Below are 23,930 nucleotides of genomic sequence, written 5' to 3' on the forward strand. Positions count from 1 at the left end.
TGTGTTCTACACAGACTGAAAAGATATGGAGCCTGACTGAAAGTCTAGTGGAGCTCCTGTGGGACGCAGATGGAGAGATAGTTAGCATGACAGTCATGCTCCTCAGCTTTATCATCTTGGACAATGACATGCTGATGCCCAGCCCCATCACACTGCAGCTGCTTGAGGCACTCCTGCCACTCTTTGACCACATAAGGCTCGCTGCCCCCATCCATGGCCACTGGGTGCTTCCCAGACACTGTGCCTTGTGGATTTGCAGGCCTGTTCCAAGCTGAGCCCTGTGCAGCCAATGCTAAGGTCTTTTTTCTTCCTTCAATACAGAATAATTGTCAGGTACACCTGCTCTCCATACTGCTATTCAGAACCTTGGTGACTCTTCCACTGGAAAAGAAAAAAAAGGCCCTGAAGTCACCCCTGCACCAGAGTCTGCTGCCACTCTTCTTCCACTGCCATGATGGGAATCAGCTTGTGGCACAGGTGAGGACTCGTGGGCTGCTGCTGTCCCCCTGGCAGCGGGCTCAGCTGCCTCCTGCCCTGGCTCCTGCCGGGCTGCAGCCTCCTCCAGGCATTGGCACAGGGACGCGAGTCCTGCTCCCTGGGCTGTGGGGCCATCTCTGCATCTCTGCTGCTCTCCAGGCTTCTCAGGAAACGCTGCTTTGTGTGGTCAAGTTCCTGAAGAGGAGGGATCTTAAAAGACTGGTGAAGAACCAGAAGCTGTGGAAGTTTACCAAGTGCCTAGTAAGGATTGCCTGGAAGCTCCAGCCTCAGCCTGGAGAAGGCCCCTGAGCGCGGTGCTCAGAGTGCGGGGCTGGCAGCTGTGCCCCTGCCCGCTGCTGCACCCAGAGGCCGCGCGGGCTCTTCTCCAGGCTCCTGTGGGCCCGAGCCGGGCGCCGATGGAGCCCCGGCCCAGCAGAGCTGTGGGGCAGACTGGCACCGCGGCTCCCCGGGCAGCAGCCGGCCCTCTGCCCCCTCCAGAGCCCGGTGCCAGTGGCTGCTGGCTGCACCTCAAGGCTGTGCGGGCAGGGGAGGCCGGGGCTGGGCACAGGCAGCTCCTGGCCGAGGGGCTGATTCCGCACCAACCCTTCCCTCCTGCCGCTCTCTCCAGCTGGCAGACCACGGGAGCAGAGCGGCCGAGCACCTGCGCCAGGCCCTGCCCTACCTGCAGAGCCCACAGGAGTCCCTGCGAGTGGCGGCCATCAGGTTCATGGGTGAGCCACGAGCCCAGGCTCCCTCCCCGCCCCGCCACAGCTCGGCCCCAGCCCCGCCTGCTGCCCCGGCAGCGCCACCCGGGTCCGGTGCCGTGGAGCCCCGCCTGGCCCCGGCGCTGCTGCCACCCTCTCTCAGCCGTGCCCTGGGGCGGCAGCGTGCGGCAAGGGCCGGGCTGAGCCCTGCCGGGCCAGCAGGGCGTGTGGCCACAGCGCCGGCAGCGCCGCTGGCAGGGAGCTGTGCCGCTGGGGCCGTGACAGGCTCTGTGTTCCCAGGGATGGCCGGGTGGCACCTGAGGGGGAAGAAGGAAGAGCTCCAGCTCATCTGCAACGGTGAGTGAGGGCAGCGGGCTGGCAGCGGGGGCTGGCGGGGGGAGCTGCAAGCCCTGTCCCGGCTGCGGAGGGCTCTGCTCCCTGTGCGGACGAGGGGCGGCATGGGCAGAGCACACAGAGATTTCAGAGCCACGTGGGGGATTCAAGGCCAGCAGCTTCGGGCTGGTCCCCTTGGTCTCTGCTCCCTCCTGGCCATGGCTAGAGCCGGCTGGGACGGCCCTGGCAGGGGCCTCTCCTCGGGTTCTCTCAGATTCGGGTTCTGACCATGGCTCTGTTCCTCTCTCTTTCAGCCCTTGAACACCTGACAGAGGACACCAGCAGTGCCATGTCAGACATGGCACTGCAAACACTGAATGTCCTCCAGTCACTCCAGAGTGAGAGATCTTCCGTCTTCCAGAGGCTGCAGGATCAGCTCCACAGGGCAGGGAGGACACGGCCTCGTCTCTTGGGGCTCGGCTGGCTGCGCTTCTGGAGATCTGCAGAGAGCTGAGCCCAGAGGCTCTGTCTCCTGGGGCCACCGGAGCCAGTGGGAATTTTTTATTTTTTTAACGTTGTTCTTTTTTTCTTTTTTTTTTTTCTGTAGTATAGGAATATAGAATGTGTTATAATACACAGACTCCCAGGAGCTTTCTTTTGCTTCCCAGGGTCTGCAGGGCATAGGGGAAGAGGGGGAAAAGGGTGCTTGGGCTCAGCAAGCTGTCTCGGCATGCAGTGTTGCAGGGAAAATGGCCAGAAGCCCCTTGGCCTTTGGTGGTTCTGCTGAAGCCTTTGTGCTGCCAGCAGAGCGGGTGGGCAGGGGCTGGAGCTGCAGAGATCCCTGTGAGAGGTGCCTGGAGATGGCCACAAGCCCTGTCCCAGGCAGGAAGCGCCACCTGTGTCCTCCTGCCCATGTGCTGCTGGCTGGATTGCTGAGGGCTCCGAGGTGCCTCTGGATGGGGCTCCTCTGGAGCTGCTGTGGGGCTGCCGCGCTGCTGCCGGGCAGGTTGGCCGGGCTGGGGGAGACCCTGAGGGGACGGGGCCATGAAGGGACAAGGGGCTGAGAAACCCTGACAGGACACGGCAGTGGGAAGGCATGAGGGGGATGTGTGAGGGAGTGAGTGGCTGTAACATTGGCTGGAAGGGGAGTGGGTTCAAGACAAAGACACCAACTCACCCAAATGTTCATGTGGCAAACAGAGAGCATTTATTCTCAAGCCCTTCCTTCTAAAGGGCCTTTGAAAAACCCAGTCTGGATGCTCTGATCTCTATGCCTTGTCAGGTTCTGGCCAGTGAAATGCTGCAGCCTTGGCAGAGATGTGACTGGGCAAGGCCCCTGTCAGTCAAACCAGGGGCTGGTGCATTCACACAGCACTAGCCAGCCTGCACTGTGACACACGGCAACAGAGTGCAAGGCACAGCTCCGGGTGCTCCCCAGGAACCTCAGCTCTGGGAGCACTGTCTGCCCCAAGCTCCAGGGGCTGCAGTGGGAGCCCAGCTGGGCTCTGCCCGGGGGCCATCCTGCAGGGACAGCTGGAAACAGGGAGCATTCCCTTGCCACAAAGAGCCAAGCCAGGGCTGCAGGGCAGCTGCTCCAGCCCAGACTGCAACATTGTGTGCTGTGCTCTGGGGCTGGGGCTCCCTGCACAGGGCACTGGACTGGTGTGCCAGAATGTTGTCTTAGATAACACAAATTCTAGCGTCATCATAGCGCAAGGATTTCATATTGTCAGAGCTTCATACCTTCTTGATGTTCCTCACAGGCAGTTCCTCTACACACTGACTGTTCCAGGTCCTTGCAGTAATAATCTGACTCCTCTCACTCCTCTTTTGTGGGAGAGTTAGGGATTGCGGCCGGAAGATCTCGGGCTGTTACGCGTAGACAGGAAGACCCCTCCTCACCTTCAGTCTGACCTTGGCTACCTGGCTGCACCCAGGACAAGGGCAGAGGAAGTGACACAAACTACCTAAGCCATAAATACCCCTGAAACCTTTGAATAAACGCCATTTGCTATCCACCACATTGGTGTCCGCAGCATATGGACCGAGTGACTCTGTATTTGGGTCACCGTGCCGTACCCGAGAACCAGGTCGCCTCGTAGCAAGCTGCTACATATTGGTGCCAAAACCCGGGATCCAGCACCCGGGGTGCGGGAGTCACCTGGACAGGGGCCGGCGGCTGCACAGCGGGTCTAGTGCGGCGGGGAGGACGCTCCCAGACCAGCGAGGGACATGGAAGCCGTCGCGAAGGTCATAACCCAAATGCATGTTCAGTGGGGAATAGAATGTAAACTCAAGGATTTATGCCTTGCTATTTCGAGGCTTATTAAATTAGAGGCGATAGATAGCCCTGTGGATATTCTCCATCCGGAGAAATGGGACCATTGTACTAAGGTTTTAGCTGAAGAAACGATGTCCTGTGGCTCGGGAAAAGCTCTTAAGTCATGGGGCAGGGTTGTGCAAGCCTTGCAAAAGGCAAGAAATGAGCAGGACACCTGGCAAGCTGCGAAAGCGTGGTTGCTGGCCACGCCGCAGCTGGGGGTGGGCGCGGCGACACAAACCGCGGAGGTCTTAGAACAAACCGGCAGCGAAAAGCCGCGAACGCCGGACCCCTCCGAGCAGATCGGCTTACCATCGGTGGGGGGGGAGAACGCGCGGTCGTTTTGGCAGGAACTCACGGAGGAGGCGAGGGCGGCGGCGAAACCGCCGAGCCCCGAAGGGGAGGACAGGAATGCACCCCCTCCATATGTGTTTGAAAATGGCGGGGAGGCGTGTGTTCAGGGCAGAAAGGAACCCGCGCCGGGCGGAAATGGAGTCAGCTCGCTTAACAACGCATGTGCGGGCGAGCGGGGGGACGGGGCGGCCCCCGCGCAGGAGCGTATGAACAATCAGAGCGCTCAGCTCACTTTCGGTCCTTATAGGGCAAGGACCTCCCCCAGCAGGAGGCGGGGGGACCCCAGGGGGAGGGAACGGTCCGACCCCCGCAAGAAGGGGCGGGGTCGGAGCCCGAGAAAAAGGCGCAGCAGACCGGAAGTCTCCGAGCAGTCGACTTCCGACTGGGACTCGGAGTCGAGCTCCGATTCGGAGGACTCGGAGCGGGGGTCGGGGAGCTCCGACTCAGACTCGAGTTCTAACAAAAGAACAGCAGCGGCACGCAAGGCAATTAGCCGCAGCGCTCCCGCATGGGTAAAGGGGACATCAGAGAAAGATCGAACCCCACTTACAGACTGGCGGAAAATAAAAATTGCATGCGCAGAGTGGTCCCCGTCAGCGAAACTGGTGTTTCCGGTCCGGGTGGGGGGACCCGGCGGGAACCAAAGGTTCTATTCTCCGGTAAACCCGAAAGACGTGCAGGCGATTACAAAAGCGATCGCGGATAAGGGGATTAATTCTGCAATGGTTTCAACTCTCATTGATGGCGTTTTTGGGGGGGACGACATGCTACCTTTTGATATTAAGCAGACCTGCCGAATGATTTTTGACGGGGCAGGGATGATTTTATTTAAGCAGGAGTGGGAAGATAACTGTGCTAAACAGCTAGCCCTGGTAACAGGGGCAGACCACCCACTGCACGACTCCAGCATACAGAGGCTAATGGGCACAGACCCTGCAATGATTACCCCCCAGGCACAGGCAGAAGGCCTGAGGGCCCCAGAGATTATGACAACAACTCGGGCAGCCCGAGAAGCCATCCGTGTTGCCTCTAAAGTAGTAGCCAAGCCTTCACCTTGGACTACAATAAAACAGAGTGAGAGTGAAAGCTTCACTCAGTTTGTGGACCGTCTGCAGTCAGCCTTAGACGCCTCCACATTACCCTCAGAGGCAAAAGGTCCAGTGCTGGCAGAGTGCCTACGCCAACAATGTAACTCAGCCACAAAGGACATTTTAAGATCACTGCCACAGGGATCTAACACAGCTGCCATGATCAGGCATGTAGCTAAGGAGGAGCACCTTGCTCCCATCCAAGCAGCAGTTCACACTGCAATAACGAGTGTCATGGCATGCATTAAGTGTGGCCAGGGTGGGCACGTGGCGATAAACTGTCCCCGGTTAGGACACCCATCAGCAGCTGCTCCCCCACATCAGGGGAAACCTCGGGGACCGTGCTGGGCATGCGGTAGGAAAGGGCATGTAGCTAAGGAATGCAGATCCAAGCATCAGGGAAACGGCAGAGGGAGGAGGCAGCCGGGCCGTATCCAGCCTCCTCCCACTGGGAACATGCAACGGCCCAGCTACAGCAACCCTCAATGGGGCACAGGGTTCCCTGTGCCCACCACTGCCAACCCCTCAGGGAATGTCCAACTTTGCTGCCCAGCCAATGGTCCAACCGAACCCACCTGCGCCTCAGGAATACCACAAACAGCCCCTTGGGGAAGAGGTCCCTGGGTGGCTCTGGCCATGAAAGCATGGGAACGGGACCCGTGGGTGGCCGTTGCCGCGAAGGTGGGCAAGCACCCACTGATCGTGTGGGCAGTGTGTCGTCTCCACAACAGCTCGGACGACTCGGCCATCTGCCTTCCCTTTTGGGTGGACACAGGGTCAGACGTCACCGTCATCCCAGGCATACATTGGCCTCGACCATGGAAGCTAGAAGCAGCCCCCATGGTGGGCGGAGTTGGAGGGCTGTCCCGAGCCCACAAGAGCGCCCAACCAGTGGCAATAACCCTCTGCACCGAGAGAGGACCGGGAAGAACCATCACCCTCACTACATATGTGATGTCGGACTGTCCACCCTTACTGGGAAGAGATGCCCTTGCCCTGCTGGATGTTAGGGTGACAAATTTATTTTAGGGGCCACTGTAGCATACCCACCATTGCCCATCAAGCTGACTTGGAAATCAGCTGACCCAGTGTGGGTCGATCAGTGGCCCCTGTCAAAGCCTCGAATAACTGCCCTCCTTGAGTTGGTTAGCCGTGAATTACACAAGAATCACATAGAACCCTCCACAAGTCCATGGAACACTCCAATTTTCGTGATACCTAAGCGGTCTGGTGAAGGCTTCCGTCTCCTACACGACTTGCGGGAGGTGAACAAGCGAATCCAGCCTATGGGACCTGTCCAAACATCGCTACCCATGAACTCGATGATACCGAGAGGACAACCCTGTGCAGTGCTCGACATCAAAGACTGCTTCTTTTCTATCCCCCTGCATGAAGACGACAAAGAGCGTTTCGCCTTTTCCATCGTCTTCCCAAACAGCCAGCGGCCTAACCTACGCTTCCAATGGAGGATGCTTCCACAGGGAATGCTCAACTCCCCTACCATCTGCCAGATCACCGTGGACCGAGCGCTAGCACCTGTCCGGCAAAGCAATCCGACGGTAACCATCGTGCAGTACATGGATGACATCCTGATCGCAGCACCAACCACGAGACAAGTGGACCAGCTGGTGTCAACCATCTCCGAGACCCTGAAGACGAATGGCTTTGAGGTGGCGAGTGCAAAAATAAAAAAGGGACCATGCGTGACCTTCCTGGGAGTGGGAATCACAAGTTCCTACGTAACCCCTCCCCAGATGAAAATCCACCGGGACATCAAGACGCTGCACGACATGCAACAGCTGGTAGGGTCCTTGCAGTGGCTCCGCAACATCGTCCTGATTCCTCCCGAGGTCATGGACCCTCTAAATGACCTCTTGAAAGGGAAGAACCCATGGGAGCAGAAAACCCTGACACCAGAAGCGACAAGCTCGCTCGACTTCATCGAACGTCAGATGTCAGAGAGCATGCTCACCAGATGGGATTCAAGTGCTCCAGTCGATCTGTATGTCCACTTTACAAAAAAGGGGGGAGTGGGAGCCTTAGCCCAAGGACCCCCTGACAAGGCCCAACCGATACTATGGGTGGTCTTGGGGAAACCGTCACGAGCCTTTTCCCCGGGAGTCGAGTGCCTCAGCAACCTCATCATGAAAGGCAGAAAACTCGCCCTAAGACATCTAGGCATCGAGCCGTCCAAGATAAGCTTGCCTTTCCGCAAACAGCTCTCTGCGCAGTCAACAACAATATCGGAGTACCTAGCGATAGCCCTCACAGGCTTTGGAGGAGAAATTCGCTACGCAGAGAAACCCCCTTGGACTCGGCTGCTCACGGTCATCGATATCGACCTCCCACCCAAGGTGGTCGATCGACCACAGGCAGGACCAACCATCTTCACGGACGCATCATCGCAGACCTCCACCGCGGCAGCAGTGTGGCAGTCAGAAGAACAGTGGCAATGTGTCAAGGCAACCGACCCTACGCTTTCAGTCCAACAGCTTGAAGCAGCAGCTGTGGCACTAGCGTGCGGACTGTTCCCAGAGGAACACCTTAACATTGTGACTGACTCCATATTTGTGGCAAAACTCTGCCTAGCCATGTCCGGACCAGGCGTGTCAGTGTCCCCAGTGGCAACGATGCTGGAGGAAGCACTCTATTCACGGAAAGGCACCATATCAGTCATCCACGTCAACAGCCACGACCCGATCAAAGGGTTCTACCAGATAGGCAATGACAAAGCTGACGCCGCAGCAAAGGGCGTATGGACGCTGAAAGAAGCTCGTCAGTTGCACGAAACCCTTCACATCGGAGCAAAAGCGCTTGCGAAAAAGTGCGGAATTTCTACTGCAGACGCAAAGCACGTCGTCGCAACGTGCCCTCATTGTCAGAAGTCGCCACTATGGTCGAGTGGTGTCAACCCCAGAGGTCTCAAAGCCTCAGAAGTGTGGCAAACAGACTTTACCCTATGCCAGCTGTTGAAACCTCGAGCGTGGCTCGCAGTTACCGTAGATACGTACAGCGGCATGATTGTGGCCACACAGCATCTCAAGACGGACTCCAAAGCGACCATCCAACATTGGCTGACAGCCATGGCATGGCTTGGGGTTCCAAAGCAAATCAAAACAGACAACGGCCCAAACTTCATCTCAAAGGCAGTCCAGACATTCGCCTCGAAATAGAACATCGCCTTGGTGCAGGGCATCCCATACAACAGCACCGGACAAGCCATCGTCGAAAGAGCAAACCAGACTCTGAAAGCCAAGCTAGAAGTGCTAGCAAAGGCAGAAGGCTTCTCCAATGCCATTCCCCCGAGTGACCAAGCGCGCATCCTGGCAACTGCGCTGCTAGCGTTAAATCAATACCCTAGGGGGGATGAAACAAACAGTCCAGCTCAGAAACACTGGGCACCTCGAGCATTAGAGGAGGGCCCGTGGGTTGTGATCAAAAACGAACTGGGGCAGTGGGAACAGGGTTGGAGATTGGTGCTCACGGGGCGGGGATGTGCGGCTGTCAAAAAGGACGGGCACATTAAATGGTGTCCGCTTAAGTCAATCAAGCCCGATCTTAACCATGAGCAGAATGAGACTGATGAGAGTTGTGAGTTTCTGTTTACAGGACATGCTCGTGGGGCGTCCTCGTGACGCGTACATCCCCGTTCCAGAGGACGGACCACCAAGCCGTCCAGCAGCGCCCAAGAGAGCCACGCGGGTGAGACTCAAACGTCAACGGTGTTTCTATGTGATTTTGCTGTTGGGGCTTGTCGCCAGAGGGCAAGCCAGCCCAGACCACTACCCTCATCAGCCATTCAGGTGGGTCATGCGACACCTTAGCAGTGGCAAGGTGCTCAAAGGAGTCACCACAACAAACACACCATCCTTCATACTCCGCTTTACCGACTTGTTTCCGGGACGACCAAAGGTAGACCCTTCTTCCCCGCACGACACACAAACGTACCTAACCTACTGGTGTCCAGCCTCAAACCCAGGAAAAAGCTACTGCAATCACCCAGGGTGGGGATACTGTGGGCATTGGGGCTGCGAAACCATTGTTACAGATGCCAGACCGTCAGGGCCAGGGTGGGATCCACAAGAGCCCGACAGGTTCTTGCAGTTCACCTGGGCACCCACTGGCTGCAAAACACCCTTCTTTTTCCATGGAAATTTCCATCGAAACAGTCATAAAATCCCCAAATTTCGGAAATGCACTAACTACAACATGACAGTTTTACAGCCAAATCACCCCAGTTGGACCACGGGCAGAACATGGACAGTAGCCGTTCAATGGTCAAAAGAGTGGGTGAACGTGCAAATTATCAGACTCCAAGCCTCTATGTCCCAATCAGTCGGACCCAATCCGGTTCTAGTAGCGAGCAAACCCAGGGAAGAGATCGCAGTTAACAGTAGTTCTAGCCCCGATACGCAGAAGTCAGAACTAGTCTCCCCATCCAGTCTCCTAGCCGAACCGAACCTTTCCAATTCATTCATAAACGTGCTAAATGCTACCTTCATATCGTTAAATCAGTCCAACCCAAACTTCACAGAATCATGCTGGTTATGCTATGATGCACAACCCCCTTTTTACGAAGGCGTTGCCTTCGATCTCCCGTTCATCTTCTCAAAGTCAAACAATCCACGCCAATGCAGATGGGACATCCCCCGAAGAGGCATTACCCTGAGTCAGGTTACGGGCCAAGGCAAATGCTTCGGCAATGCAACCTTGGCGAGGTAGACAGGCAGTGTCTGCAAAGAATTTGGCAAACTTAAGGGAGGGAAGTTCCGGTGGGTGATCCCAGCTGCATCAGGGATGTGGGTCTGTCACCGATCTGGAGTAAGCCCATGCGTACTCCTTCAAAAATTCGATCACTCTAACGACTTTTGTGTCCAAGTTCTAATTGTTCCTAGAGTCCTGTACCACTCAGACGAAGAAGTGTACTACCTCTTCGAACAAACCAGCCGTCTCCACAAAAGAGAAATATTGACAGGTTTAACTATAGCCATGCTGTTCGGCCTGGGAGCAGCCGGAACGGCCACAGGCGTCTCAGCCCTAGCGACCCAACACCAAGGACTGTCCCAACTGCAAATGACGATCGATGAGGACCTGCAAAGGATCGAGAAGTCCATCTCTTCGCTGGAAAAATCCCTTTCCTCACTCTCAGAAGTTGTCCTCCAAAATAGGAGAGGACTGGACCTCTTGTTCATGCAGCAGGGGGGCCTGTGTGCTGCCTTGAAAGAGGAATGCTGCTTTTATGCAGACCACACCGGAGTCGTCAGGGACTCCATGGCCGAACTGAGAAACCGGCTGAACCAGAGAAAAATGGACAGAGAAGCTCAACAGGGCTGGTTCGAGTCGTGGTTCAACCAGTCTCCATGGCTCACGACGCTGATTTCTACCCTAATAGGCCCAATCACTATAATCTTACTAACCCTAATCTTCGGGCCTTGCATATTAAACAAACTAGTGTTATTCGTTAAAAGGCGTTTAGAAACGGCAAACATTTTGTTTCATTGAGCGCCGACAATTACTTTAAAGCATGCTAAAGTTACTAACACACGATTTTACATTAATCCTACTAACCCATGAAATTTTGTAACCTTTACATTTTATAACTTTATGAGATTTTTACTAATCATGGTGGGGGGGGGGAAATGTGGGAGAGTTAGGGATTGCAACTGGAAGATCTCGGGCTGTTACGCATAGACAGGAAGACCCCTCCTCACCTTCAGTCTGACCTTGGCTACCTGGCTGCACCCAGGACAAGGGCAGAGGAAGTGACACAAACTACCTAAGCCATAAATACCCCTGAAACCTTTGAATAAACGCCATTTGCTATCCACCACATTGGTGTCCGCAGCATATGGACCGAGTGACTCTGTATTTGGGTCACCGTGCCGTACCCGAGAACCAGGTCGCCTCGTAGCAAGCTGCTACACTCTTTCCTTACTCTTATATATCACTAGTTCTTGTTGGTTGCAGGTGTGGCCTGTCAAGATCAGGCCTGCCTCCAATCTTCAGCAACTGGTCCAGCTGCAACTCATTGGGGGACAAGATCACCCTCTACACCAGAGGAGACAGAGAAGCTTCAGCTTGGGCCTAACTGAGATGGGTTTGTGGGCTGGGAAGGGTGAAGAGGATCAAGGGGATTCAGAGAGCTCATCCTGCTGGAAGGACAAGGGAAAGGAAGTGGGAGCTCAGCAGTGAGTAGAGCTGAGGGCTGGAGAGTGGCTCTCAATGACACTAAAATCCCATGGGACCTCTGAGACATTGCTGCTCCTCAGCCAGTGACAGGATGAGTCCCCAAGCCTGGGGCTCAGCCTTCCTCGTGGTGAGGGGCACCAAGGAAGGCAACAGTGTGATACAGATTGCAATGGGCTGGGAACTCACTGAGGGAAAAGAGGGAGCAGGTAGTAAAAGGCAGGTGAGAGAACTGTTCAGAGAAGGGCTGAGCTACAGCTTGAAAAAGCTGAGAAATGTCATTTGGGGGCATCCCAGATTGATTTCATTTCAGAATTTATTGAACAAATTTATTTTTTGGGAGGTGTCATGTTTTCCTTGGAGGTATACACTCTGCAAACTTGAGCTGTGCTGCCAAAATGCTCAAGCAAGTCTGTGCTGCAGGTTACACCATTTCTTCTTTGGCTGATTCCAGCCCGGTGCTGAGCTCCAGCAGAGCCCTGGCAGAGCCCAGAGCAGCCTCAGCACCTGCAGAGCCCGGCTGCAAGGAGAGAAAGCAGAAACCGCCCGTCAGCTGAAGGCTCCTGTGCCCTTGTCCCAGCTGCCCACAGTGCCCAGGCCATGCTGGCCGTGCTCAGAGCTGTGCCCAGAGCTGCCCAGCACTGCTGCATTTGGCAGCAGATCAGGAGGGCAGGACATGTGCCCAGCCTGCAGCCAGCCAGGGCACATCCACCTCCTCAGCAGCTGCCCAGAGCAGGATGCTCCTGTGCTCGCTGCCATCTCCCAGAAGCTCTGATCCCACCATGCCAGGCAGACGGGGACCCACCTCACACCAACCCCTGCTGGAAGAAAAGCTGGTCCCAAACGATGTCCTCAGCCTTCTCCAAGGGCACTGCCCATCCACACTGCTGCTGGTCCCAAGCACTTCCTGATCCAGACTGGACCCAACCTATATGATTTCATCTAGAAAAACAAACAACAAATTATTGAAAATAGATTACAGACAAAAAGGGGAAACAAGAAAAAAGGTAAAAAATCTTATCTCTGCCAGGTCCTTGAGGAAGGCCCAACCCCTGCATGGAAGGAAAAACCCACACACAGGTGAGGGAAGCCCAGGCTTTCTCCCTTCCCTCTGCACTGCAAAATAATGCTGATCCCAAAGCAGACAGGGGCAGTGGAGCAGCCCAAGCTCTTCCTTGCCTGCACAGCAAAGCAGCCCCAGCTCCAGCAGGTTCTGGAGTCCCACCTCTGCTCCCACCATGGGGGTTTGTTTGTGCCGGGCTGGCTGCCCCAGCCCCAGCCCAGAGCACGGTGGGTGCTGGGGGCTGTTGGCAGGGCCAGGAGCCCACTCCCATTTCATACCCAGCCCAGCCCATCCCCCCAGCCCTGCCAAAACCAGCTGGGCAGCCGACTGAAGGATCAGCTGCATCTGCCCCAGCAAAGGGGGAACCTTTGGTTCCCGGCCAGGCTGTGCAATGCCCAAATATGGGAGCATCCCCCTGCGTGTGGACTCATCTGCAAATTCCCTGTGGAGCCTGGCTTTGGAGAAGGTGCCACAATCAAAATCCATCATCTTCAGCTGGCCTGTGGCAGGGTCCAGGAAGAGGTTGCCATCCTTGATATCATCCTTGCTGTCTCCAGCAGTAGCAGTCCCAGTCCTTGCTGTCTCCAGCAGTAGCAGTCCCACCTGATACAGCTTCTCCAGGGGCTCCTTCTCCTTCCCTGGGGTGAGACCAGGCTCTCAGGGTTCTGCCCAGGGCCCCAGCGTCAGGGAACCAGGACAAGCAAAACTAGCTTGGATGGTGGCCACCAGTGCTGGGCAGAGCAGCTCAGCTCCAGCACAAGGGCTGTGTGTTCCCATCTGATGAGCCCTGGGCAGTGACAGAGGCAGGACAAAAAAGTCTGGCTTCCTTTGCTTCTGATGACCAAGGCATGTGTGGAGCTGTAACTTACCAGGATCCTGCATCACAGTGTGCCTGTGGCTCTCACCCTTCTTCTAGGGCAGATGAATATCCTGCATCCAAGGATGACAGAGCAGCTCTTCTAATGAGGGCCTTTCAGTGTCCAGCATGGATAAACACCATCCTGATCAGATCTTGGCACTCTGGGCAGAGAAACCACAAACCGCCGGTCAGTTGGAGAAGGCTCCTGTTGGCTTTGCCTCACTATTCCCGTGCCCAGGCCATGCTGGATGTGCTCAGAGCTGGGCCTAAGCTTTCCCATCCATTCCCTGTTTGGAGGAGAACAGGAGAGCAGGACATGTGCCCCCTCCTCAGCAGCTGCCAGAGCAGGATGCTCACGAGCCCGCTGCTGTCTCCCAGCACTGGGATTCCCCCCGTGCCCAGAGATGAGGATCCACCTTGAGAGAGCCCTTGTGGCAGCAAGAGCTGATGGTCTCAGCTGATGTTCTGGCCCCTCCTGAAAGGGTGCTCCCCACAGACCATCTGGTGCAGCAGGATGCCCAGGGACCAGATGGCAGCTGGCCTGCCATAGTACCAGCCAAAGTGGGTCCATTCCGGGGGGCTGTATGAGCGTGTTCCTATGGAATACAGATGGAGTTCATCAGGGGGATGCTGCTGTTCCCAGAGCCTGGCCCCAGCATCCCTGGGTGTGCAGGGCCTGCTCCAGTGGCACACGGGGTGACTCACTGTCCTCTAACGATCACCTGGGATTTGTGTATAGACTTGGGGTTGCAAAAGAAACCATTGGTACTGGAAGAGGGCACTGGAAGCCCTGGCAAGGCCCAACCATGAAAAGGAAAAACCCACTAAGTGCTGGGGGCGGGCCGGGGGCATGTCCCGGCCGGGCCTGGGGGGAGAGAGAGACTGGGAGAGGAGGGGACCCCGGGGAAGAAAGACCAGGAGAGGGAGAGTCAAGCGGGACTGCGGGAGAGGGAGAGGACAAGCAAGAGGGACTCGTCAAAGTCACTGCTTTCGCTGCTGCTTTCACTGCTGCTGCCGCTGCAACTGAAGCCCCGGGGCCGTTTGTCCCCGTGTCCATTTGCCCATTGCCCACTCGCCCCCGCGCTGAGCCCCGCGCTCCCCGGGGGCAGCCCCTGAGCCTGTCCAAACAGAGGAACTTTGCCGTGTTCAGCCAAGACCCAGAGTCTGCACTCCTGCACAGCGGCACAGGAATCCCCTCGGTCCCTGCTGTGCATTGTCCCTGCTGAGGGTCAAACACTATCGGAGCACATTCCCTGAATGCTGAATTTGTACCTGACCCAGGCACTGCACTTACCTCTCCAGCATTGCTTTCCAAAGAAAACCAGGGGAAGGCAAACTGTGTGTAGCTCATGGTATTTTACAGTGTCTAGAACTTTCCAAGTAATGGATCTTAGAAGTGAGATCCATTTGGAATTAATGGGATGGAGAAGTACTGCGAGATGGAAAAGGGGAGCATAAAAATAAATAGAGTAAAACATCTCAGATGGTTTCTTTCTGTTTTCATTTCATTTCTTAAAAGCTCTTTCAGTTTTCCCATCATCTTCTCCTCAGTCCTCTTTGCTCTTTCCAAGAATCATTCCTGGACAATGAGGTACAGCTTCTGTCACAAGATGTGCCACCAACTGCAGCTCCTCTTGGCTTTCCACACTGTGCGTGCAACACAACTCTTACAGCAAAGATTTGAAGAACTTGACAGCTTGTTCTTTCTTCTCCTTGTGGGCTGGGCAGTTGTGCCATTGGTAAGGTTTTCATTGTTACTGTTCTACCCTAAGAAAACATGATGGGCTACCGGGAATTGTTAGGGAATGCAAATCTGAGTGAATGCAGAGAAAGAATCCCCAGAGCCTGCAGCCAGAAATGGAGAGCTGTGGGATAATCATTCCAGCATGCCCATGGACATACTGATAGTGATCTAGAAGATGAAAATGGGCTGACAGAAGGAGTTTGTTTCAGTGTTCAGTTCAGATGCTTCTACATCTCAAGCATTGATATGAATCAAGAGTACAGTCAGTTCATGAAAAGTACCAGAACAAGCTGGACCTCTCAGGAGGTGACTGAAAGAATCTGAAAGGGAGAAATGCAGGGAATGTCTTGGAGAACTTTGTCTCTAAGAAGGGTAATTTTTTCCTAATAATTTCTGATCAATTCCCTCTGCTTTTGTGCTTCCTAACAAGTCCATTTTCATCCCAGATTGCCCATGAAATGGGAACCCTGAGCTTGTGGAAGTGCCTGAAAGATGCCCTGTTCCTCTGCAGGGACCCTGAGGCTGAAGCAGGAGCCTGAGCCCTCTCTGGGGAAGCCTCCTCCGAGCTGGAATTTGTGCTGTGCTGGGAGAGGAGGAGGAGGGGGAGAGCGCTGGCGCTGTGTGGCAGGAGCAGGAGGTTTGGCCCGCAGGACATTCCGTCTGCGCCGCTGCCCCGCAATGGGCGGCCGTGCCCGGGGCTCTGGGCCTGGCCCCGCGTGCGCTGAGCTCCCGACACTGCGGGAGCTCCCCGGGCTGGGCTCAGCTTCCCGCTGGGACTGGGCAGCAGGCTGGGCTCCAGCTGGGATCAGCAGCAGCTGGAAATACCTCTGGGCATCTCCACTTGCTGCTGCTGCTGCTCAGAAGAAATAATGAAGTGAGTCAAGAAGTTCTGGTTTTGCTTCCTCCTGGTGTATTTTTTCATTTGATTTTACACTGCAGAGGCAATTTTTGTGATGGCCTCTGTCAGCTGATTCTATTTTGGCAGCAGCAGCAACAGGGCAGTGTTTGAGCACTGCAAATGTGGCCTGTGTGGCTTTAATTCTCTATGACTTTGTGCTCAGGGACTTGAGAGCATTTCAAGATCTGCTACTCATGATGCCTGTGACAAAAAGCCTGAACTCCCTGTCATGAAAGCACTCTGGGTAGCACTGATCGAAAAAGGCAATTGCAGTTGTGCAGAAAAAATTCAAGCGGCAAGCAGAAGAGGGGCAAGAGCAACCATGATCTCCAATTCCCAAGGCAAAGGCAGCAGCAGCCTCCTGCTGTCACCTCAGGGTGAGTAAAGCAGTGCTGAAAACAGCGCTGGACTCGATCCTTTCTCTCTCTGCAGGCTGGGTCAGGGCAGCACAGGCGGGCCCTGCACAGGCAGGGCTGTGTGTGGGTGATTGCTGCTCTACTCCAGAACTGAGCTGGAAAAAGCCCTTGGGAGCCGAGGCAGGAGCAGGCGGGAAGGGGCCGGCGCTGCTGCTGCTCCTGGCCGGGAGCCCCGGCTGGGCCGGGCCGGCGCCCCCTGCGCTGCGGCTGCTGCTGCTGCCAGAGCCGGGCGGGACTCGGGGACAGGGAACGGACACGGGGGGGACAGCAAAGGCCTGGCGGCTGCAGGGATGGTGGCGCTCGGGCCAGCGCCAGCACAGAGCTTCAGCCCGCAATTAACCCTGAGGGAAACGCTGGGGAAAGGCTCCATTTCAGCCTTTCTTTACTCGTGGCTGTGAAGGGACCAAAAAAAAAGGAGAACAAGCAGGGCCCGACCCCTTCTCCTTTGGGAGGAGCCCCAGGCTGTGAGGCGTTGAGAGGGGCCATGAGGGGCACTGACAGGGCCATAAGGGACTATGCGGAGCTGTGGGAGGCTGTGAGGGGCTGTGATGGGCCATGATGGAACTGTGAGGGGTCCTGAGGGGCCATGAGGAGTTATGAGGGGCCATGTGGTTCTCTGAGAGGCCATGAAGGGCTATTGGTGACCTTGAGGGGGACAAGGTCTCTGAGAGGCTGTGAGTGGCCAGTCACCTCATAGAACAAAGGTTCAGTTATGACACTGTGGAACCAAGGAGATTGTTGTTTGCAGTGTGGAACCTTATGGAACCAAAAGTCCATGGTGACATTCTGGACCCTCGTGGAACCATGGAGACCATTATGTCACTTCAGGACCCACTGGAACCAAGGGGCCATTGTGGCACTGCAGGGCCTTGTTTAACCAAGGGGTCATTGTAGCATGTCAGGGCCTCATGGAATCAAGGGGATTGTGGTGGGGCTCCATGAGACCATGGGGACATTCTGACTCTGTGGAACCAAGGAGAATATTGTGACACTACAGGGCATCATGGAACCAAGAACACATGTGACAGTGAGGGGCCCCAATGGTGTCATGAGGTCGTTCCATACTTCAGGCTTCATGGAGCCAAGGTGCCCTTGTGACACTGCAGGGCCTCATGGAATCCTGGAGACCATTCTGGCACTTTGAGACCTCCTTGAATCAAAGGGCTCTGCAGGGACTTGTGGAACCAGGAGCTTTTTATGACACTGCAGGGCCTTGTGGGAGCAATGAAACCATTCTGGCACTTTGAGTTCCCATGGAACCAAGGGGCCAGTGTGGCAGCACAGGGCCTCACAGATCCAAAGTAACCATTGTGACACTATGGCTCCCCATGGAAGCAAGGGACCAGTGTGTCACAGCCAGGCCTTGTGGAACCAAGGGACCATTGTGGCTCTCTGCACAGTCCCATGGAACCACGGAAACCATTTTGACACTGCAGGGCCTCATGGAAGCAAGGACCATTGAACCACTGCAGAGCCAAGGAGACCACTGTGATATCACTGGACTTATGGGAACAAAGATCTCTTGTAATACTGCAGGGCCTCATGGAACCAAGGGGCAATTGTGATGCTGCAGGGCCCCAGAGATCCAAGAACATGGAACAGGTCTGGTTGGCTTGGCCTGATGGGTCCAGCTGACTTTGGCATGTTGAGGGTTGCTTCTCATCTAGCCCTGGAGTTCTATGCTTTCCTTCCTATGGGAAAGAACTCTCCTCCTCCAGGGGTTCCTGGCTGAAATTAGGATTAAGCCCCCATACATGAGTAAATCCAAAGATTGTACTGACATGAAACCTGACAGAACAGATAGCTCTGGATGGCCTTAGCCTTTTGGGGGCCATCTGTCATCTACCTTCAAAACACTGGGGGGCCAAGCTTTTCCTTCCATGGAAAAAAACATCTTTCAAGTCCAGGTGTCCATAACCAAATTGGGGAATCCACCTCCAAAATTCCTTATATCCAAGGACAGGTCTCAGACAAAAGCTTCCAGGAATGTCTAGGTTCCCTTGCTTCCTGGAGGCCAGCTCTCTTTTGCCTGTGAAACACTGGGGCTCTCTGCTTTCCTTCCAATGGAAAAGAACTGTCCTTCTCATCCAGGTGACCATGGACAAAACTGGGATTTGGCCTCCCAAACTCCGTCTATCCAAGGATTGCTCCCAGAAAAAAGCTGCCAAGACAAACATGTCTGGCTGGTCTTGGTCTTCTTGGGGCTGCCTCTAATCTGCCTTTGAAACACTGGGGCTCTGCCCTTTTGTTCCAGTGGAGAAGAACTGTCATTCTGGTCCAGTCATGCATGGCTATAGCAATACAGTGCTACATATGGCTGAAATGGCATTCCACCTCCAAAACTCCCCAAATATCCAAGGGTTGCTTTCAGACAAAAGCTGCAAGGACAGACAGGTCTGGCTTGCCTTGGCCTCCTGTGACTGCCTCTGATCTGCCCTCAAAACCCTGGGGCTCTGTGGTTTCCTTCCTGTAGAAAAGAACCCAAACGTCCTTCTTGTACAGGCGCCCATGGCCTCAAGCACATGAGCACTGTATAGGGACAGAGGAGCTCTGTGCTCAGTGGGATGGAGACTGAGGACAGCAGAGGAGAGCCCTGGGAGGGATTGAAGGGTGGTGTCAGAGATGGTGGATCCTTTTGACATAGTAGAGAACAGCTGGGAAAACAGAAAAAATTAATACCAAGGGCAGCTGGGGAGGCCTAGACTGGGAAAAAAGAGAAAGGAATTTCCTTCACAGAGAAGGGCTGAGGTGCAATACATTCCCCAGAAGGAGTCTGGGTCAGCCCAAGGCTTTGTGTGGGCAGGCAGAGGCAGGCAGGAGGCAGAGCTGTCAGCAAAGGAAGGGGCCAGCCAGCTGGGGCAGCCGGGGGATGAGCACAGCCTGCAGGGACAGAGGCGCAGGGCAGGGACACCGTAGCACAGCCTGGGCTGCACAGGGCACAGCCATGGGCAGCAGCTGCCAGGCCCTGACAGAGACAACTTGGGCAGCACTTGGGCCATGGCTGCTGGGCCTGGGCCTGAGCCAGGAGCAGGAGACAAGTGACCCTTGCAGGCCTGGGGCCTCATGGCCTCCTTGTCCCTGCTCAGCAGCCTGGCAGGGGCTGCCCCATGCTCCTGCCCTTGGCATTGCCCATCCCCACATGCCAGTGCCCATCCCGGGAAGAGCCCTGAGCAAAGAGGGAGGGACAGGATCTGCCTGGCCAGGGGCTGGGGCTCAGGCCTTGGCCCTTTGCATTCCTGAAACACATCCAGCTTTGCTCAGCACCAGAGACACCTTGGCCTTGTTTGTGCCCAGCTGTCATCACTGCCTGCAGTGTTCTGCTCTACCTGGAACCTGGGGACACTTTCTCAGTCGTGTCCCTCACAGGGACCCATTAAAACTTCAAGAAACTTTGAAGTTTAAATTTAAAAGTTTGAGTTCTTGAGAAGTTTTCTGAACACTCTCTCAGGGACTGTGTCTGATGTAAAAAACACCAAATCCCTGAGAGGCTCATTAAAGTCCTTGTGCTGTGTCTGTGCTGCTGAGGTTTTAAGGAACAGCTCTTCCCAGGGCCAGCTCCTCTCCCAGCCCAGCAGGGCTAAGGGCTCTGCCTGCAGGCACTGAGGGGACAGGAGCCAGGCAGAGACAGGCTGAATGCAATCAGGATTGGGAAGACATTGAGCTGAGACTTCACTTGGGGAAACATCTTCACAGCCCACTATGTGGTGAGTCTGTGGTTGCAGGGCAATGTCCCCTGTGCTCCTGGAGGGATTTCCTGAAGCCACAGGGCTGCCCTGGGCACCATCAGAGGGACAGGGCAGGATGGCTCCTGCTGCCAGGGATGGCTGCAAGGGGTGAAGCTGGGGCTGCAGCCAGGGCTGCCCAGGGCTGTCCTGCAGAGCAGCTCCTGCAGCCCTCAGGGCTCTTGGCCAGCCCAGGGCATGTGCCACCTGCCAGGGGCAGCTCTCAGCCTGCCTGGCACCTCCCCATGGATGCTGCAGGGGGAGAAGTTGGAGGTGGAAGGAGCGACCCCCATCAGGGCAGATTCCTCCTGCTCTGGAGATGGTGCTGCATGGCCAGGGCTGCTCTCAGCTTTCTCCTAAAGGGAAGGGAAAGGGGCTGTCAGCTTTGTCTATGTCACTGAGACTCTTGCACTGTCACCCTGGGCAGCAGAAGATGTGACTCAGATCTCTCTCAGAAAGTGCCTCCTCAGCCTCCTCTCCCTACAGACAGCAGCACCAGCACCTTGGATTGCAGCATCTCTGTTTGTCTGCCCTGCCTTTAAGGCCCTGCTGCCAGGGAGATGCCCCTGGGCAGTGCCCTGTGCTGGGAGGGGTCTGCAGGGCAGAGCTGAGCCGCCAGGGCTGGGCTGGGCTCTGGCAGCACTGGCAGGACCCTGCCCTTGGCACAGGGGGCAGATGCTGGCAGGGCCAGCTCCAGGCAGCAGAGCCCTGGGCAGGCAGGGAGAGGGAGCTGCTGCTGAAATGCCCTGGCAGGGGGGTTAAGGCAGCTCTGGGCCAGCCCTGCACTGCAGATTTCTTCCTCAGCACAACCCCTGATCTCCTATACCACCCTGCAGAGCCTTTGCCTCCAAGGCCATGGGGTCAGTGGCAGGAGTTCCCTCCCTGTAGGTCCCCCTGATGAGGGGACACTCCCAGGGCCCATCTGATGTCCCTGTATGGCCTCCAGAGCAGTGCTGGGCCATTTCTCCTTTTTCCCCTCCTCTTCCTGCTGCCTTCGTTCCCAGCTCAGGTGGGAGCTCTGGGCACTAAGGATGCAGCACTCTCCATTCAGGATGGAATATCTCTGGGACACTCAGATGTGTCCTTGGATGCTGCTGCTGTCCTGCAGGCTCTGTTCCTGACGGGCTCAGCTCTCCCCTGCAGCTCTGTTTTCCCACAGCCCCTCGGCACTGAGGCCAGGGCAGTGGTGCTGGCAGGGCTGTGCAGGCACTGCCATGAGCTCTCTGTGCCCCTGGCTGCGAGGGGAGAGCCCAGCTCTGCCTTGGGTAGGATGAGAGAGGAGCAGGAATTTGGAGACCTGCCCTTGAGACTGGATTCACCAGCTCCCCACAGTGTCCACTTTCTCCTCAGGGAGCCCCTGGGTGCCCCCCAGCCCCAAGAGGGGACAGCCCTGGGCCCGAGAGCAGGGCTGATGGACAGACTGTGTGCCCCACCCTGCACCAAGGGATGATCTCTGTGCCTCACAGCACCCACCAGCTATCTCTCAGACACACATGGAAATGCCAAGGATTTCTTCTTTAAAAATTCCACTGCCTGTCCTGGTGCAAGTAGAAGCAAACAACCAAAAGAACATCCCCAGATCTCTGCTCTGCAGTTGCGTGAATTGGGAGCGACAGTGCTGAAAAGCTGTTGAATATCCTGGGTGGATTTAATCAAACATCACTCCCAGTTTCTATTTATCTGTTTTTACCAAGCAGAACAGAGTCGTCCAGAGCATCAGCAGAGCCCCAAGCTCCTTGGAGCTTTCTGAGCCAGCCCTCACTAGAGTTCCTAAAATGAGCCATCAGAGGCTTGTGTGAGAGAAGTGATTTTGGCAGGTTTTACATGAGGTTTGGAATAGATTTTATTCTTTGACATCTAAAGTAATCTGGCACTGCTATTTCCTTCCAAGACAGGTGCCAATCCTCTATAAATAACCATACACAAGGCTGCATATGTCCAACAGCAGCTCCATCAGTCACTTCCTCCTGCTGGCATTGGCAGACACGCGGCAGCTGCAGCTCCTGCACTTCTGCCTCTTGCTGGGCATCTCCCTGGCTGCCCTCCTGGGCAACGGCCTCATCATCAGCGCCGTAGCCTGCGGCCACCACCTGCACACGCCCATGTTCTTCTTCCTGCTCAACCTCGCCCTCGCTGACCTGGGCTCCATCTGCACCACTGTCCCCAAATCCATGCACAATTCCCTCTGGGACACCAGGACCATCTCCTACTCAGGGTGTGCTGCTCAGGTGTTTTTCTTTGCCTTTTTCATTGCAACAGAATTTGCATTTCTCACCATCATGTGCTACGACCGCTACGTGTCCATCTGCAAACCCCTGCACTACGGGACCCTCCTGGGCAGCAGAGCTTGTGCCCACATGGCAGCAGCTGCCTGGGCCAGTGGCTTTCTCAATGCCCTGCTGCACACGGCCAATACATTTTCCCTGCCCCTGTGCCATGGCAATGCCCTGGATCAGTTCTTCTGTGAAATCCCACACATCCTCAAGCTCTCCTGCTCACATTCCAGCTTAAGGGAAGTTGGGCTTCTTGTGATCACTTTCTGTGTAGCTTTTGGTTGTTTTGTGTTCATGGTTTTCTCCTATGTGCAGATCTTCAGGGCCGTGCTGAGGATCCCCTCTGAGCAGGGACGGCACAAAGCCTTTTCCACCTGCCTCCCTCACCTGGCCGTGGTCTCCCTGTTCCTCAGCACTGACACATTTGCCTACCTGAAGCCTCCCTCCATCTCCTCCCCATCCCTGGATCTGGCAGTGTCAGTTCTGTACTCAGTGGTGCCTCCAGCCCTGAACCCCCTCATCTACAGCCTGAGGAACCAGGAGCTCAAGGCTGCCTTGAGGAAAATGATCACCGATGGTTTTCAGAAGCAATAAATTTTCATTCTCCTGTATAGCTGTATGATGTTACTTATTTATGCTCGCTCTGTGCCATGCATTTTTTGCTGCTGGCAGAGTTGTTATACTTTTGAGAATTTGTTTACACAAAAATCTTTGCTTATACATTTTTAATTCAGTGTTTGTTTTTCCAGTGGCACCCAGTGACTGTATAAACCAGGAGCTGTACTAATACTACTACATTGAAGAACTGTGCATTGCCATGTGTGCCGGACATCTTTCCTCCCAGGCTTTTCTGGAGCTGTAGGGTTGGTGCCTCTGGGCAGAGCTGGAGCAGAAAAGGGAACCCCAGTGCTCCTCACTGCCAGGGAGCCCCAGGGTGTCTCCATCATAACTTCCCCTTCCTTCACTCCCACACTCACCTTCAGAACCCCTGTGGTGGTTTAAGGCCTCAGGGCTCTGCCAGCTCAGTCCCTGTCCTGCTGTGTGCCTGTCCAGGGACTGCAGGCAGGGACAGGCCGTGGGCACTACTGGGACAGAGCTGGGCTCTGCAACAGCATTTCCACCACGCAAGGGCATCTCCCTGGTGCAGGGCCTGAAAGCTTCAATCTCCTTCCCAGTTCCTCTCAGGGATGTGCCCAACACAGCGCCCTGGAGAGGAAACCAGCAGTGACCAGCAGAATGTGGCAGTGATCAGGGTGGGGGCTGTCCCAGCAGTGCCCTTGCAAAGCCAGCACTGATGCAGCACTGGCCTCTCACCCCAGGTCACAGAGGTTGTTCTTCCCTCCATGGAGGGACATCAAGTGACCGGGTCAGGGTCTGTGTTTGCAGTACACGGACACTCCACAGCCCTGAACATCCTGTGTGTGTGAGGGGACATAAACCCAGTGAGCACAAACTCCTTCAGCTGCTCCTGGAGCTTCCAGAGAGTAACATCC

At 55.6% G+C, this 23,930-nt stretch overlaps 2 protein-coding genes across 2 annotated transcripts in view; both read left to right on the top strand.

The window, feature by feature from the left end:
- Positions 1–786, top strand: part of LOC127060585 (serine/arginine repetitive matrix protein 1-like) — a 7,508-nt gene extending 6,722 nt beyond the window's left edge. Inside the window, exon 4 of the mRNA XM_050984256.1 lies at positions 637–786. Coding sequence (XP_050840213.1) covers positions 637–786 — 150 coding nt within the window. The remainder of the gene's footprint in view (positions 1–636) is intronic.
- A 21,312-nt stretch (positions 787–22,098) lies between these two features.
- LOC103824802 (olfactory receptor 14J1-like) lies at positions 22,099–23,031 on the top strand. The gene has a single exon (XM_009100106.2). It carries the CDS (start codon positions 22,099–22,101, stop codon positions 23,029–23,031), a length of 933 nt encoding a protein of 310 aa, XP_009098354.2.
- Positions 23,032–23,930: the final 899 nt, after the last annotated feature.

This window comes from Serinus canaria, chromosome 25 (assembly GCF_022539315.1).
Source record: "Serinus canaria isolate serCan28SL12 chromosome 25, serCan2020, whole genome shotgun sequence".
NCBI lineage: Eukaryota > Metazoa > Chordata > Aves > Passeriformes > Fringillidae > Serinus > Serinus canaria.